General features: G+C 30.4%; 3 protein-coding genes across 5 annotated transcripts; 1 reads left to right on the forward strand and 2 right to left on the reverse strand.

Moving 5' to 3' along the window:
* Window positions 1–3,182: 3,182 nt before the first annotated feature.
* LOC126666752 (uncharacterized protein At4g14100-like) lies at window positions 3,183–4,694 on the reverse strand. Its single transcript, XM_050359612.2, has 2 exons — window positions 4,075–4,694; window positions 3,183–3,535 (listed from the first exon to the last, which is right to left on the reverse strand). The coding sequence occupies exons 1-2, from the start codon at window positions 4,556–4,558 to the stop codon at window positions 3,420–3,422; spliced, it is 600 nt and encodes a 199-aa protein (XP_050215569.1). The 5' UTR covers window positions 4,559–4,694; the 3' UTR covers window positions 3,183–3,419.
* Window positions 4,695–7,201: 2,507 nt separating this feature from the next.
* LOC126666839 (uncharacterized) lies at window positions 7,202–9,946 on the forward strand. 3 transcript variants are annotated; one of them, XM_050359716.2, is made up of 7 exons: window positions 7,202–7,359; window positions 7,491–7,634; window positions 7,745–7,885; window positions 8,628–8,740; window positions 8,836–8,940; window positions 9,078–9,177; window positions 9,702–9,946. In XM_050359716.2, exons 2-7 carry the CDS (start codon window positions 7,551–7,553, stop codon window positions 9,876–9,878), a joined length of 720 nt encoding a protein of 239 aa, XP_050215673.1. In that variant the 5' UTR covers window positions 7,202–7,359; window positions 7,491–7,550; the 3' UTR covers window positions 9,879–9,946. The 3 variants fall into 3 exon arrangements, with proteins under 3 accessions (XP_050215673.1, XP_050215674.1, XP_050215672.1); XM_050359717.2 differs by having other exon boundaries at window positions 7,229–7,359; window positions 7,458–7,634; XM_050359715.2 differs by having other exon boundaries at window positions 7,230–7,359; window positions 7,461–7,634.
* A 793-nt stretch (window positions 9,947–10,739) lies between these two features.
* Window positions 10,740–15,698, reverse strand: LOC126669706 (xylose isomerase). Its single transcript, XM_050363247.2, has 21 exons — window positions 15,575–15,698; window positions 14,816–14,900; window positions 14,600–14,707; window positions 14,348–14,422; window positions 14,142–14,271; window positions 13,957–14,048; window positions 13,736–13,786; window positions 13,523–13,599; window positions 13,378–13,432; window positions 13,166–13,267; window positions 12,970–13,021; window positions 12,684–12,729; window positions 12,555–12,610; window positions 12,337–12,388; window positions 12,152–12,231; window positions 11,970–12,040; window positions 11,835–11,875; window positions 11,629–11,728; window positions 11,445–11,516; window positions 11,288–11,365; window positions 10,740–11,028 (listed from the first exon to the last, which is right to left on the reverse strand). Exons 2-21 carry the CDS (start codon window positions 14,891–14,893, stop codon window positions 10,993–10,995), a joined length of 1,452 nt encoding a protein of 483 aa, XP_050219204.1. The 5' UTR covers window positions 14,894–14,900; window positions 15,575–15,698; the 3' UTR covers window positions 10,740–10,992.
* Window positions 15,699–17,670: the final 1,972 nt, after the last annotated feature.

Genomic DNA, 17,670 nt, shown 5'->3' on the forward strand with positions numbered 1-17,670 from the left:
TTAAAAGGAAGGTGGTGTTGGTTGAAAAGTAAAATGGAAGTTGGTATTTTATGAAAAGAAAATTGTAATAAAGTAAACAAATCAATTAATATTGCATTATGTGAAATAGTGAGTCATTAATGTTGTTTTTTTGTTATTTTCTCAAAAAAATAATTATTATTTAAATATTCATCATTAAAAATTCCACATGACTAACGAATTATTAGTTTATTGCACGAATAATATTACACAACAGTTGCGTTATATAATTTTCCATTAGTGACGATATTTAAGAGTTGATACAATGCTTTGTACAATTTTCCATACTTCAATTTGATTAAAAGTAGTGATAAATACACAATTTTCATACTGCAATTTGGTAAAAAAGAAGTAAGAGTAAATTATTATGAGACTCCTAACATATGTCGTAATCTTCAATTTGGACCTACTCTTTAAAAATCAAACGATTTGCTGCCTTATTTTCAATTATGCAAACAACTATACACTTTTGTTAGATTTTTGTACTAAATCGTTAATAAAATTGAATATGAGGTACCAAATCGTTTGAATATGAGGTACCAAATTTTCAACGGAATTGAAAGTGAAGTACCAAGTTGTTTAACCAAATCATTAACAGAATTAGTAGAAGCCCTTAATTGTTAACGAAAGTGAAAGTGAGTTATTAAATCGTTTGATTTTTAAAAAAGAGGTACTAAATAATATGATTTTCAAACATGAGGTAAGAAATTATAACATATGCGAGGGACATTACAGTAATTTAGCAAAAAATAATAATCCACAAATTTTCATACTTTTAATTTAGTAAAAAGTTGTAATAGACAACTTTTCATACTTTGATTTAGTAAAACAAATGGTTAATTACTTTAAAACCCCCATTTTAGATTTTTTTTTGTTTATATCCTGACCTTATAAAACAGTCATTTGTACCCAATTTTGTGTTTTTATGTTAGGCTTTTTTACTCAAATAACCAACATTCAGATTTAATTTACTTTTATACTAATCCATATTTGACATTTCAAAACTAGCATGCAAGGAAGAATTTATTACTTTTATACCATTCATATAAATAGAATTCTAATAACACAAACTCTCATAATTATAATTATTTTCTCTCTCCTCAGATTTCTCTCTCCTTTCTCACTCTCAACTCACCTTTTGTTCTTCACACCAATCCGCCTCCGCCGTTCCGTTTCTATCGTTTCGCTTCTGTTGTTCCGCCTCCGTCGTTCCGCCGTTCCGCCTTCGTCTCGCCGTCATCTTTCTTTTATCGTTTTGATTTCAGATCTGAAATTTTTTGTTCTTTTTTTCATTTTCAAATCTGTAATTTGTTAATTGTTTACTGTTTTTTTTTTCACCATTAAACATGTATAAAAAGTATCTTTAAAGAATCTAATACTCACTTCATGTTATGTATAATAATTTTGTGATTTTATGAAATAAAATTATGTTATTTCTGCATTTTTCTTGTGTTTCTGCGTTTTTTTTAATTTTGCAGATCGATTTGTTGATGATGATTTGATTGCTGAATTATTATAATGTCACAGTGTTATTAATTTTATGTTGACTTTATGTTGATATCAACTGATTTTTTTTATTTTAACATTGGCAAATAAGATAATATTAGCTGTGAAATAAACTAAAAAATTAAATTAAATTAAACTGAGACTAGATAATGATATGGTAGCATCGGCGAAGAAGACAAATAATGAAGTTGAATTATTGTAATGATATAGTGTTGACATTGTGTTGATTTTTGGTTCATATTTTGTTGATTTTAGCATTAGTGAAGAAGAAAATAATGATGTTAAATTATTATAATGTTATAATGTTGATCTTATGTTGATATTGTGTTGATATTATGTTGATATTTAGTTGATTTATCATTAACAAAAAAAGAATACATTATATGTGAAATAAAATAAAAAAATAAAAATTAAATTGAAAAAATGTTGAAAAAATAAAAATTAGTGTAAAAAAGATTGAAAAAATTAAATTAGTTAGTTTATTACATATGTTGATTTTGTGTTGATTGCATGTTGATATTAAAACTGACGAAAAACATCAACAGTAAAAAAAAGTCAAAATCTAAAAAAAATAAAAAACAATTAAAATATGTGATAAATATTAAGTGCAGAAATATAATGGTGAAAAAAAAATTAAAAATGATGAAAAAAAATGTTGGAAAATAAGAGTTAATATAAAAAATAAAGTTTTTTCAAAAAGTTTTATAAAAGAAAAGAAAGTTGGTATGAAATGTAAAGATTTAGAAGGAATGTTAAAAAAGTAAATGTTGGAGAAAAAACAATATTTCATATAAAAAGCCCTTTTATGTTTCGTCGCTATCTAAAAGTACTAAAATTGTCTCTTTTCACTTAAAAAAAAGTTTAAGATAATCCTTCAATTTATTTTACTAGTTTCGCATTACGTGCTATGCACGTGTCTCGTAACGTAACTCCTCACTGAACATATTAGTAAATCTATTATAATTATATCAATTTTGTATTTATAATTAATATTAAATTAGTTAAGACTTTTTGTAAAAGTAAATTTAATATATTCGGTTATTAAATTTTTTCCATACTGAATTTATTTTTCTTTTGATTTTATAATAATCATAATTAAATAATTAACTTTATTTTATTAATAATATCTTTAAAAATAATAAGATAGAAATTTAAATTATAATATATTGACCAAATACAGTATTTTAATTTTGTAGTTTAATCAAACTAAAAAATAGGTATTCCTACTAATTTGTAGACAATTTAGTTATTGTTTACATACTAAAAATTAAATTGGAGATAATTTAGCTACCTATTCTAATTACAATAGTGATTAATTAAACAACTAATTAGTTAATGACCATAAAACCTTTATTTATTAGTAAACTAAAAAGGATTATTCAGTAAATTTGCCTGTTCCCCCCCATCCGTGCTTTTATATATAGTATAGATATACTAATTAGACGTATGATATAACCTTTTATTTATTTATTTTTAATTTTTTTATCCTTTAATTCATTAAAATTATGAATTATATCCTTATATTGGGTAGAGATGAAATCTAAAAACCTAAAATTGGGTGCAAATGATTTTTTTAAAAGGTCAGGGTATAAACGAAAAAAAAGTTCAAGGTGAGGATTTTTTAAGTAATTAAGCCTAAAACAAAATACACAAAGTGATATTGTTAAAATTTTCAGTATAAAACCAGAACTAAAAACCAACAGTTCCGGCCGAATCAAAACCAGTTCCCTCATAATTTGGGGCCGGTTCAGGCCTCGTTCTGAACTTGATCGATTTCGGGCCGGTTTTAACCCATCCTGTTTCGGATCCGAACCGGCTCATAGCCAGCTTTATTTACAGCAGTGAATAAAAAAGAGAGTAGCTAGGTAGCATCTGATTATAAAGTGATGGCGTGATTACACATTTGTGTTGGATTTGTGTGGGGTTTGAAGGAAGCAGTATGCAGGAGCTTGAGTGGATGAATCATCTAACACAGCACCAACCTCAAATGTCATCACATGTGATGATATACCTGCAATTCTCATTCATATACAACTCTTCTTCAGTAGTCTACAAGTTAATATATGAATAATCAACCAAATTCAAACTTTATCATAGTAATGTAAATGAAAAGAAAACAGTACATTAGTAAGGCTAAATATTTTAAAAATTTCCATATTAAAATCTCCTTGTGTTATGCCAATTATGGTCATTTTTCAAAATAATTTTAAATTTTACAATATGTCAGTCATGCGACAACTGAATCAAAATATTTTAATCATAAATAGTGACATGCCATCCGAAAATCGAACAGTTTAGTCACTTAAAAATCAATTGACCAGTTTTAGTTTTGAAATAAGTGTTATAAATAGTTTGGTTCGGATTTTGTCATTATCTTAACTTAAATTTATCGAGTCTGCATTGACACAACTGACATAAAACGAAATTTTAAAAAATACCAATGTTCTTCGGGTTTGAGCCGACCATCTATCCCTAATAAATCATTTAAAACAACTAGAGAAGCAAAAAATTTAACCACAAATGTAAAAAAGTAAGCAACTAACTACATACCATCATAGAAATCCCATCTAACAGGCCTTTGAGTAGCAACATCTTCATAATACCAAATAAAATCAACCTTCTCCCACACATTACACAACAATCCATCAGTAACTCTGGTCCCCAAATACTCAGCTCCCTCAAGAAAATCAGGCTTAGGAATTCCAACTCCAAATTCCATAATCTCACAACTAAAGGGCTCTTTAAGTGTATAATAAAAAGAAGTCCCATTATTCCACTCTATATCATACTGAATTATGGATAGTTGTTTTTGAAATATATTCACATTTCTTCCTTTAGGCCAATCATACCATAAATCACTCATTTGAAGGTTTCCTTTGCTCAAGTTCATGTACAGAAGTGCATGGAATTGTGGAGGCCATGGAGTCGGAGTCGGAGTCGGAGTTATGTTGTTTATGTCTGGCCTTTGTTGTGAAGAGTTTATAAGGTGTAGAGCTAGAATAGAGGCTATAGTTAAGGTAAGCATAAGCTTCATTTTCTTTTCTTTGATCTTTTCTTTACTTTTTTTTTCCTTGTGTGTTTGCTTTTGGTTATAGAGGGTTTTGTGCACTTTCTTATCTCAAAATGTCTGGCTGTGGATATCATATGTTAAAGGAACATTGTTTGCCTTTGAGTTGGGTTCTTTAGTCCTTCCTAGACCTGTTTATAGGCCGGATTTGCACGGGTTCTGGCCGAGTCCAATCAGACTTGACTATTTTATTGCAAGTCCGAGTTCATTACAAGCCCTAGGACCTCATATTTATTATCCTAACTTCAACTTGTATATTATAATAGTAAGTTTACAATAGAAAGAAAGGTTATTTATTAGAAATAAAGTTAATAAATAATTTAAAATAATATTAAGTTTAAAATAGAAAAAAGTGTTATAATTCATTAATTTATTATAATAAATATGGGCGCCACTTGTCAACCATAGAAAAACATATTCTACTTTATATATCGTAGATAAATGTCCACTGTAATTATTAGCAGAGGAATTTGCACAAAACACTCCTTTTTTTAGCTTATTTGTTCTAAATACCTCAATTTCAAAAATTTACTTTTTTACTCTATTTTTCTATTGTTTTTAGTTGTACCTCAATTAGCAAAATAACTTATTTGTATTTTTATTCTCCTACTTTTAAACACATGCATATCTCATTTTTCCTTTTTTTTCTCTATCCTTTTTCTCTTTCCTCTTTCTCCTTTTTTTTCGTTTTTTTCTTTTCTCTCTCCTTTTTCTCTTTTTTCCTTCTCATTTTTCTTTTTTTTCTCTCTCTTCCTTTTCTCTCTCTTCTTCTTCTTTCATCTGCAATTTTTTTCTTCTTCGTTTTTTTCGAATCTGCTTTTTCTATTTTCCACATTATACAAATGAACTCTAAGACAAAGAAATTTGAATAAAAAAAGAGTTTAAAAGATAATATGACGGTGATAGATGAGAAAGTTCTTCTTCTTCTTCTCTTCTTTTTCTTCTTTTTCTTCTTCTTCTTCTTCTTCTTCTTCTACTTTTTTCTTTCTATGTTGTTTTAAATTATTGTAGCATCGTTTTTTTGAAATTTTTTACAACTTTTTTTGAAAAAATCGTAATGTTCTTCATTAATGATATTTTGATCTGTTTTTCAAATGTTTTAAATTAATTTTAGAAATCGTTTGAAACTGTTTTCTCGAAACTGTTTTATACTGTTCGAAACCTTTGTAAACTGTTTGAAACTGTTTTATACTGTTTGAAACTGTTATTTTTTAAACTGTTTGAAAGTATTTTTTAGAAACTGTTTTAGACTGCTTGAGATCTTTGGAAACGGTTTGCAATTGTTTTATACTGTTTGAAATCTTTGTAAACGGTTTGAAACTGTTATTTTTTTTATGTAAACGGTTTGAAACTGTTTGATACTATTTGAAACTGTTATTTTATAAACTATTGAAAAGTATTTTTTAGAATCTGTTTTAGACAGGTTGAGACCTTTGTAAACGGTTTGAAACTGTTTTATACTGTTCGAAACTGTTTTTTGAAACTGTTTGAAACTGTTATTTTTAGATTCTTTAAAAGCGTTTTTTAGAAACTGTTTTAGACTGTTTGAAACCTTTGTAAACGGTTTGAAACCGTAATTGAAACTGTATTTGAAACCGTAATTGAATTTAAGCGAATAAAACAGTTTGCAACTGTTATATAATTTTTATTACGTTTTAAACTATTTAAACATCTCAAAAATCTTTGAAACCTAATTAAACATACTAAAACTGTAAAATAATTCGATTGAACAATTCTATATCCTTTTTTTCACTGAATCCACAGTTTTTATTGATCGTAATGTATGAATTTGAATAATGAAGCATTAATTCGAAAATATCTGACAGAATATTGAAGAAAAAATAGTGAAATTTGAGAAAATTTGAGATCTGAAAAAGAAAAGAAAAGATGAGATGAAAATTTTGAGGAGAAAGAAGAAATTTGTTATGATAAAAACAGGTGGAGTAATTTTTAGATATAAAAACAAATAGAATAGGGTATAAAAATAAATGGCTGACACAGATAGGTATGTAACTCAAGTCCAAACTTTATGGTAGGTAATTGCTAATACTTTTCTTATTTAGGTAATTCTCTAATTCTCTCTTATTAGTATACTAGGCATAAGCCCGCGCATTTGCGCGAATCAAATTAATATTCAATTTAAATAATAATTTTTTTTAAAAAAATTAACATTAAAAATGTCAAAATTCTATAATTCATTATCTTTTAACGAATAAAATAAAATAAAAATCAATTCTAATCATTCAAATAATAAATTGTTGTTAAAATATTTAATATTTATGATACATTTTTTTGCATTTTATATTTTTACAATTTTTTGTGCCGGAATTCTGTTTACTAATTAGGAAGTTTTGGTTGATTAAAAACACACCTCTTAAAAAAAAATATATATCCTGTTTTTGTAATGGATAAATTTATTTTTTCAGTTACAATGCAGAGAAAACACAAAAAAAAATATTACTATAATTTTAGGTCAAATAATCAAAAAGATTAAACGTTTAAAGAAAGTTTCATAAAAATACAAACCAATATATGATTTCATTTTAATAATATCCAATCCTTAATTTTCAATTCATTTTGCATATATGACGCTTTCGTGATGCTGACAAGACACGCCACATATATGCCCCATGGCAAATATAAAATAAAAAGTGCAATCAAACAACATATGTGGCGCCTAATTCAAAAAAAAAACCTTCTCTGTCCTTTCAATTTCCCCTGATCTCGACGCCAGCTAATCCGCTCCAACTCCAACCGTTGCCGATGATGTAAGTAGTGGATGCATTTGTCGTTGTTAAAATTTAGTTGATTTTCTTACCCTTTCCTTTTCAATGACGAAGCCACACAAAATTTACTACTTTGTTAGCAGTCTAATGATGTCAGTTTGTGTAATGAAAAGCATCCGTTGAAACAACTCAACTGTACTAATAATAAAACGGAGCAGAGGATCAATCTTCTAATGGGAATGAGTAAAACAACTATAAACTTGCGAAGATTGCTCGCAACTGCTCCTCGACAACAAAATCAAGCCAAATTAATACATGTACGTATGTAGTTTGAAATGATTGTTTCCTTTTTTTTTAATTAAAATGAAGCTATCTTCAGCTTCTAATAGCTTAGTGATAATTATATCGATTACGGACTATTTTGCAGTATGTTGCTACCTTAAGGGAACAATTGGAACAATTAGCTGAAGAGAGAACTCCACACGGCTTATCTAGAGTTTCAAAGGCCAAGGTGAATGAATATTCTGAGAAGATTGAAGCCATTGCTTCCAGCATAGCTGCTTCATTGGTATGTTACATGAACAGTTAAAATAGATATTAGATGGATGGTAATTATTGGTCCATCATTTTTTCTGCCGTTACAACTTACATGTGTGATTTGGTAGCTTATAATGCATATTTGATTACGATTATGCTATTTCTCACCTGTCATCCAATCGTAATAATCGTATATATATTTTGGCTGTAGTGAACAGTTTAGTGGATGTTTTAGTTGTTGGATATGTCGAATATGTTTCATATGTGCATTGATAGTATTTTTCTACTTTATGTTGACGGTTTTAAAGTATTCTATGTTTTTCATGAATAAGGTTCATCTATTTGTTATGTTCTGAGTTCTGGTTGTAATATACCATGGTCCTGAACTTAAGACTCCGAAAGGGGAGTTCATAGTCCGCGTCTTCCCCTTCTTTTTCTTTCACTATTCCCACCTAGATCCCTTTTGTCCCTTGGCCGGGATAGAACCAGTGGTTAGTAAGCAGGGGCTGTCGCCCAATTCCCCAATACTGCATCTTTTTGTTTATGTCCTCATCGCCGAGGAACATGTACTAGGGTGTATGTGCGACTTGTTCAAAGCCGTCAGAGAGCTGGTTAGGGGTAAACTCAGAAGTTATTTTCTCTATTCCTAAATGTCAAATAAATAATATTTGTGTCCTTGATGATGATGTTTTCATCTGTTTATCTTAGCACTTTTGCTTGTTGCTGTGCTCGATGTTTAATTTGTGAGCCATGCTTATAATGTTAATTCTCAGCCTCATATTAGGATATCTGAAAAGACTTTGGGTCAGAGTCCTAAAAAAGAAAGTCCTAGTACCGTTGAAGAAACTAATTTTCCTTCCTCTCCTGGCTTGAGAAGAAGATTTGTGTAAGTTTATTAGGATTTATGTGATTTATGGAATCTCCCAGTTATTCTTTCATTTTCCCCAAGTATTTTGAGCTCAAAATGGGTTGATTATATAGGGGAGCGTCAAACATTGATGACAGAACTCGTGAGAGTACTCATGTTGATACATCAACACCTCTCAAATTGGACACTCCAGCAAAAGCTCGTATTGAAAAGCACAGGTACTTTGTAACTTTTCAGATATTAGTTTGTTTCTTAATCTGTTTCTGCAATGGATCTCAACTCTCAGACCTGAAAATGACTTGTTCGACGTGTTGTTTATAACTTATTTTTATATTGTCTTCCTATGCTATTTTAGAAATCTCCAAGAAAACTTAACTGATGAAATGGTTGGTTTGGCACAACTTCTTAAAGAGAGTAGTCTTCTAATGAGTCAATCCCTGCAAAATACTGAGAAGGTAACAATTTCTAATTTTATTGGGTATCAATATTAGCACTGCAATCACTTGTCTAGCTGTTCAATTCACATAATTGAGCTGGTCGATCGTATTTTGGTTGTAAGAGTTGAATTCCATCACATTAGAAGTTCAAGCATATGCATTTAAAAGCCAGTTTTGGCCATACCCAGTGCCTCCGACACATGCACAAACTTCTCGACTTCTACACTTCAGTGTTTTGTTTCTGTATTCTATCTGTTCCATATTTTGGCATTTCTATTTTCAAGCTTTCCATTTCCGGGGTACTTAGATCACGATCTTCTAAATTTAACATGAGATTATGAACATTGTTATGCAAAATGTTAATCTTGCACTAATTTGCCTGATTTTTCTTTTCTTATATATTTATCTATTGTCAGAGAAATCTTTTTTTTATATATATTTCATGCTTGATGTAGTTGCACACAGCCTTGGGGGGCGCTGTATTTTGCGCAGGATACATTCTTTTAGCGACTCTTAGAACCTTGTTGTTTGTTTGAATGCAGATACTTGATTCTACGGAGAAGGCCGTTGAGCAAAGCTTGGCTGGCACTGGGCATGCCAATGTTCGAGCCCTCGACATATATTCAAAAAGTTCAAAGACGACATGTTTTACATGGCTTGTGTTGTTTCTAATGACATGTATTTTCATCATGGTTGTACTCCTAATTCATGTCACTTAAAAGTTTTTATTTGTTACTTCATTATATGTTTCTGTTTTGATAGATAACCAGTGACCAGTTTTTATTTAGGTCCTTCATCTCTTAAAATATTTTAAGTAGCATTAACACTAAGGGTTTGTTTGGTTCAAATGAATTTCACAATTTTTATGGAATTCAATTAAATTTCTACAAAATATGTGTTTGGTTCAAATGAACTTTCACAATTTAAATTTACATTTACATTCGAAATACAATTTTCAATTTATTTTACTTTATTTAAAAGTAAATTCATATTTAAAATTCGGAAAACCAAACACAAAGATTCATTTTCAAATTATTTACAAATAGAATTCATTTAGAAATGAAACGAAATGAAATGAATTCTATACTAGAATTGATTCAAAGAGCCCTAATAGAAACTCTCTAGAGAATGTATGCTATTTACTTTTTAGAGAATGTAGAAATGTGCTCTTTTTGAACGTTTTCAAATAATTAGGGCTGTGTATTGGGTTCAAATTGTGTCGAACCAAAATTTGTTAAGCTACACATTAACAATCAAGCACCTAATTATCAAGAATTCAACTGGGTACCTTAATTGAATTGGAAAATAAAATAAATTTGTGATGTTTTTAATTTTAGTTTCAAAATCAAAGATAATTTTTGTCAAAAATTAACATATACTAATAAGAAAAATGACCACTCTACCACACTTGAACATCCCAGTTGTTGTTAACTGTGTTGTAGGTAAACAAAAATAATAAAATATTGAAATGAAAAACAGTGAATGAGTGAAATAGAAAACGACTGAAGAATGTTTGTTTCTATTAGAATACCAGAATATGCTATAAATTTAAAAAATTAAAATATTTCTGTAAACAAAAATTAAATACTAAAATATAAAATTCCATTAAATATAAGTTGTGCCTAAAGCATAAAATAATAGATAAAAAAACTTTTGCTCATAAATCATCCTGCATTTAACTCGAAAGCCGCATTACCTACATTTAACGGTTTCTGTTACGGATAAGCTCTAGTATGTATTATTCCTACTGAATATGATTATTACAAACGAGGGAGATCTGGAAGCATTGTAGGCAAAGCCCTATTGCTGCTACTATGTTATCTGCCTTACACCTTATAGGGCAGACTGGAAAATCATCTCTGCAAGTTCCTGCAATACCACGAAAACGAAAAATTAATATACATTAGTTGCAATCTTATAAATCCTATGTTGCACGGAAATTTCTTGAGTGCTATATTTTGGTATTTAGTTTCCATTTCCAAAAATGCTTTGAAACTCCAATACTCGGTATCTATAACCTATTCTTTTAAAGATTGTTGTTTCACAGGATTTTTTGTTTTAGCATTTCTATTTTCATGCTACATAGTATAAAACCAGCAGCATGTAGAGAACAGGTTGATGAAGTTACCTGCTTGGCAGAAGGAACCTTTGGTTCACCCCATTCGATGGCTTTCTTCTCGAGCATGTCAAAATCAGCCTTACCAGCCTATTAATAGATGCATGAACTTGCAGTTAAATTCACAAGAAATTAAAAATAAACTGCAAAGAGGTATTAAATTGACTACCTCTATTTGTGCTCCGATTTCTGTGTCAAAACTCTGATAGCGCTTGCGTACAAGGTCAGCCAACGAACCGTCCTTCAGTGTACAGCAAGAAAAGTCACTTGGTGTCAAAATCAGGTTAAGAAAAAAATTCTGAATTATATGCAAAAGAAATTTAAATTAGAGAAAAGGTAATAGAAAAGTTCACCTCAATTAACTTAACAGCATTTCGAAGTCCACGAGCCAAGGTATCCATTCCACCGATATGAGCAATAAATATGTCCTCAACATCGGTACTCTCTCTTCGCCTAATCATCAACTCAGATATAGTTAATATATTATAATCAAACTATATAGAGAAATCCTATTATGCTTGTGAATAAGAATAAGTTGATCTAAAATCAAGAAACTAACAATTTTGCATCAAAATTGAATCCTCCTGGTGCCAATCCTCCCTGTGCCAAGCAAAAGTTAAAACTAATTAATTTATTTCCATCTGAAACAGCAAGTTCTTCAAAAAAATTCAACACGTTATAATATTGTACTTACATTTTTAATTACACTCGTCATAACCAGAGTTGCCTCGGCAATATCTGTCATGAACTGATCGGTATCCCATCCTGTAGAATGGCAATAACACTATTACTTTCCAAATTCTCAATCATTTTAGAGCTTTTCTATACTAAAGCTGCCAAATTTGGAGAAGTCGAAGGTTTCTAAGTATCTTTTACCAATCTGAGGGTCACCGGTGTTGGCATCAATATTTCCGAGTAAACCATTGATTCTTGCAGTTTCAAGCTCATGGTGACAGCTGTTTAACACCAAAGTCTCAGAGGTAAGAGAATTTTTTCAAACTTGTATGCATTTGGTAACTAATGTCTCATGGACCAAAGAAGGGTAAGATAAGGACATGTACCTATGACCAGAAAGAGTTGCATGATTGCACTCGATGTTGAGCTTGAATTCATCTGCAAACAAAAATAAGGGTCATGAGGTTTATCGTAAGATAAAACTACTGATACAATATACTATTCAAGCTCAAGAGAGATGCGAACTATATTTAGAGACTAAGAATTTGTTTAATCTGAATGTCAACTGTACAAGAAATGTAAGGAAAGAAGTTTCGATGATCACCTATGAGCCCGTATTTTCGTAAGAAATTAGCTGCAGTAGCAGCATCCCAATCATACCTGAGAAAAATACCATCATAGGTTAACATAGGATACACTTAACAGAGACAAATAAATAAGATACGAGTCATACTGGTGTTTAGTAGGTTCTTGGGGCTTGGGTTCAATTAGCAGAGTCCCTGCAATAAAAAAGACTAGCTTCAGCAATTCAACATAATAGAATAGCATAAGATAGAGATGATAAAATATTTAAAAATCCTTTATTTACTAAGGAGACCATTTTTAAAACAATGAGCAATTAGATGTATAAAAATCAAACGTTAACAAATTGGCTAATAAAAGTACTCTTTTTAAGATTAAATGGACAAAATCACACTTGTAAAATATGAAGCACGGGTTATAAAATGAAGAGCATGTACCATTGAATCCAATCTTCTTCTTGTAGGCAACAGCCGCTTCCATAAATCTTGCCTACAGGTAGCCATAGCATCAATTAGTTTAAAAGACCAGATGCCTCGGAGTGGAAATTTCAACTTTTTCACTAAACAAGGATCAATCTGTAATTTGAATTTTTGAAAATATACACAGCAGTATTTTAGTAAGAGTTCATAATACCATATGATTTAGCTCCCTTTCCATATCTGTGTTCAAAAGAGTTTGGTAACCTTCGCGACCACCCCAAAAAACATAATTTTCTCCGCCTAAATAATGTGTGACCTATGGCAAAACATTAATTGTAAAACACTTGGCATCAAATCAGAAGTAGCAACAACATGAATGTACACTATATTCACAACCAACGTCCTATATTCAGATTATGCACAAACCTCCATTGCTTTCTTAACCTGAGCTGCGGCATATGCATATACACCTACTTCAGAACTGCAAGAAAGGTTGCAGTCTTGAGTCAGCGAGCGCAAAATATATCAACACCACAGGCACAAAACTTAACAAACGACGAGTTTACAGTACCTAGTAGCACCACCATGCATGTAACGAGGATGTACAAACAACTGAGATGTACCCCACAAAGGACGGATCTTGCTTCCCTGCACAGTTACATGACTAAATTGATTAAAAGGAAAAGTTACTGCATAAAGCCCATTAACGGAACAAGAAACACTTTCGGCACATGATCAAAGAAGTTTCATTCTTCTTCAGACCAATGCATGCATGGTTAATTACCTGAAGCTCTTTAGCAAGGGCCACCACTTCATCAAAATTTGCATTACTTTCCTGCAACATAAACAAATTGATATCAAGTAGCCTCCATGGGCAGAGTTATGATCAATGGAAATGCCCGTCATCTGAAACTGAACAGCTATTTTAAATTTCAAAAACATTAAAAATTGAAAACCATAAGAAAACCATTCTTCTAAAGTTCTTACGCCAACTAATGAATTTACCTCAATAGTATTTCCAGCAGGCGCTATATCCCTATCATGGAAACACCACCTATCAACTCCAAGTTTATCCAGCAACTCAAAATTGGCCCTCACTGCATCGTTTTTCAAAGGAAAAATAAGTAAGAAGACAGCGTTGTTTATACACCACACCATAGAGAAATCCCTCATAACTTCATCAATCTTACTTCTTCGTTTGGCCATAGCCACTGAATCAGTCCCATCCTCCCAAGGCCAATATTTAGTTGGAGCACCAAATGGGTCACCTCCTGTCCCACGGAATGTATGCCAAAACGCAATGCTGAATCTCATCCAATCCTATGAGCGTAAAATACTTTTCAGATAGTTGACATAAATAGCACATCAATAATGAAATATAAGAATGAAATATCACCTTCATTTTCTTCCCAAGAATCTCTTCTTCTGCATTATACCATTTGTATGCTAGCGGATTCTTGCTAGAAGGCCCCTGCAAATAACAGTGCCAATAATCACTATTTGAGCAAACCATCCATCGTAGAGAAACAACTTTAAATGTCAACTTTACTTAATAAGACTTTCAATGGCAGATCAAATTGAGATAACAAATATAAAAGACATCAAGATAACATAAATAAACGACTAGATTAGATTAAAAATTCATTACCTCATACTTAATTTTGGGAATTTCAGGGAAGAATTCTCCTGTCCATTCGTCTGAATCAGCACATTTACCACCAAGGTCAGCAGGGCATGTTTGTGCACTACCAGCAATCTGAGATCAAGGTAATGAAACCAAAAAGATGAACACCCAGAATCCGATAAAAGAAAATAAACAACAATGTTGAACTGGAATAAACTCCTTATAAAAGGTTACTCTTACCACTTTGGAAGTGAATATATTCAAGTAAAGAAGAATTAGCAATGCTCCCCCACCCTTCATCCTGCTCATTTTACTCATACTAACTCTGCACCAAACATACCACAAAACAATTATTACTTCCAAAACCATAGATAGAAACACCATAAATTGAAACATAATTAAATTAGAAACTAAAAAAAATCATGGATCCTAATGTCCCTAATCAATAGAAAAAGAACCCAACTTTAAAGCCATATGAACAGGGGCAGAACCACCCTTAGACTAGGGTAGGATCCCGCGGGTTGGGAATTTTTTAAAAATAGAGGAAATATTTGTAGCGAATTCAGGGCCAAAGGGAGGTTAAACTCGGGCTGCTGGAAGATCAAAGAGAACTAAAATTAAGTCCGGGTTAAAAAAAACCTTGAATCCGCCACGGATGCAGATCAAATTCTGAAAACAAAATTGTAATAATAACAGCAATCTTTAACATAAAACAGGGACAGCTTAAAAGACATATTTTTTATCAAAAAAACTAATCCTTTCTGTCTTTTAATAAAATTGGTCAGCCCCAATACAGTGATCAGCAATACAACAGGTACCTCCGATCATCAACAAACAACAACACATAAAAATTAAGAAAACAATTGAAACAAAAAAATCTGATCACTTCAAAAAAATAAACAATGCAATGAGATAAACTTATCTCTAGAATATCAAACAAAAATTCTATAATTGTCGCGTAAAAATAGAAAGTTTTGATTAAAAAGGGAGAGACTTTACCAATAATAACACTGAATTATTGCAATGGAAACTGAGTGATTATGCACTTTTCACTGAATATAGAGGTTTTGGTATTTATGTTGTTGTGTTCTTGATGTTGAGCTGCATTATATTTATATACTGAGAGAGATGCATAGTTAATGTGTTAATGGATAATGATAAAATATGATTTATTAATTTAATTGGAAACAATTTCTTCAAAAATAGTAATTTTGTTTGATTTGACTACTAACTAAAAAGATTTGTTTAACTAAGAACAAGGGTGACAGAATAATGATTCAATGCTTCTTTCTTCTTTTTTAACCCTTTGGATGAATGTCTTTATGGTAATCTAATTTTTATTACAATTCAGAGGTAGAAATAATTTATTTGATTATCACATTTTTACCGCTGAATTGTGCTCTTTTTGTTTTAATTTAATTATTCACTTTATTATTTTTATGTACTTTAAAATAAAAATTAATATTTTAAATTTTTATAAATTGATTCACTTGCTTGGATGATAATATTCACTTTATTATTTTTACGTACTTTAAAATAAAAATTAATATTTTAAATTTTTATAAATTGATTCACTTGCTTGGATGATAATAAATAGTGAATTTTAAATATAAATAATATATATAAAAAATTAGTTTAAAAATCATACTCCCTCTATTTTCAATAGAGATGTCCATTTTAAAAAAATTAAAAAAAATATTTATATTTTCTTAAACTGTGTGATAAAGATGAAGACATGATAAAAGAAATAGAGAAAAAATTATAAAATTCATAACAATAATTATGTTTTCTTACACTGTGTGATAAAAATAAAATGGGCAATTTTATTAGAACGGAGAGAGTAATGTAATAGAGATATATAAATATATTAAAAAAAGATAATTATATCGTGACGAATGAAGTATAACATAATTTTTTATTATTATAATTAATTGTAGTAAATAAATTTTTAAATTTTAAATTTAAATAATACTAATATATCAGTAAATTATAGATTAGATTAAGTAATATTTGACCATAGATCAAGTTAAAGATCAGATATATTTATCAAAAAAAGATCAGATATAACATAATTTATTATTGGGATTAGAAGAAAAGAAGTAAAGATGAGGTGGCGACCCTTTTTCTAGATAGCATTTAAATAAAATGAGTCAGCGGTGACACCGCTCAAGAAACATCATTATCAATCTCAAAATAAAAGAAAAAGGTTAAAATATGCCCCTTATATTTAACTTGGAGTTCGAATTAACTCCTCATGAAAAATTAGGCAAAAACACACCCTTGATGTTTTAAAAGGTCCTAATTTTACCCTTCTAATTAAAGGGTACTTGAAGGAAGCATCTATCTAAAGATAAAGGATGACACCAAGTAGATCAATGAAGAGTAGTAAGAAGATGGAGTAGATGAAAAAATTTGATAAGCAAAGATTTTTTTTTTTTGGCAAAGACCATTTTATTGAATGAAAGGAATCGACTACAATAGTCTCGTTTTTAGCCACAATAATTGAGTCAGAGGATTAGAACAAAAAAAGAGATCTCTTAAGGCTTCTTTGGCAACATCGTGTGCCACCCTATTACAACAGCGCTTTATAAAATTGAAGGAGAACGAGTTTAATTTCCTGCAAATGACTCTGCAGTCCTGTAAAATCACTTTGCGGTTCAAATCAACAGCCCCACCTCCTAGCATAGCATCTATCAAGCTTTTAGCATCCCCCTCAATAATAATTGAATTCAGTATAAGTCTCACAGCTAAAGTAATGGCTTCTCTAAGCGCAAGAGCCTCAACCAACATAGGAGAAGCGACATGGTAATACTGTCGAGCCATAAGAGCAACAATATAGTTCCAGAAATGGTAATACTGGGAGAGAGCAACAATATAGTGGGACATGGTAATACTGGGAGAAAGCAACAATATAGTTCCAGAAATCTTTCACTGAGGCAAAAGATGACGGTCCTCAATCGAAATTAGTAGACGGTTGACTCTTTAATATTCAATAATATAAAAAGGTAAGAAAATTAAAAGTTTAATTTCGATAATTTTTCTAAAATATTATAAAAATATGTAGGTGTGGTTGAACCGACCGGTCCAATCCGATT

The sequence above is a fragment of the Mercurialis annua genome, linkage group LG2, assembly GCF_937616625.2.
Source record: "Mercurialis annua linkage group LG2, ddMerAnnu1.2, whole genome shotgun sequence".
Taxonomy (NCBI): Eukaryota; Viridiplantae; Streptophyta; class Magnoliopsida; order Malpighiales; family Euphorbiaceae; genus Mercurialis; species Mercurialis annua.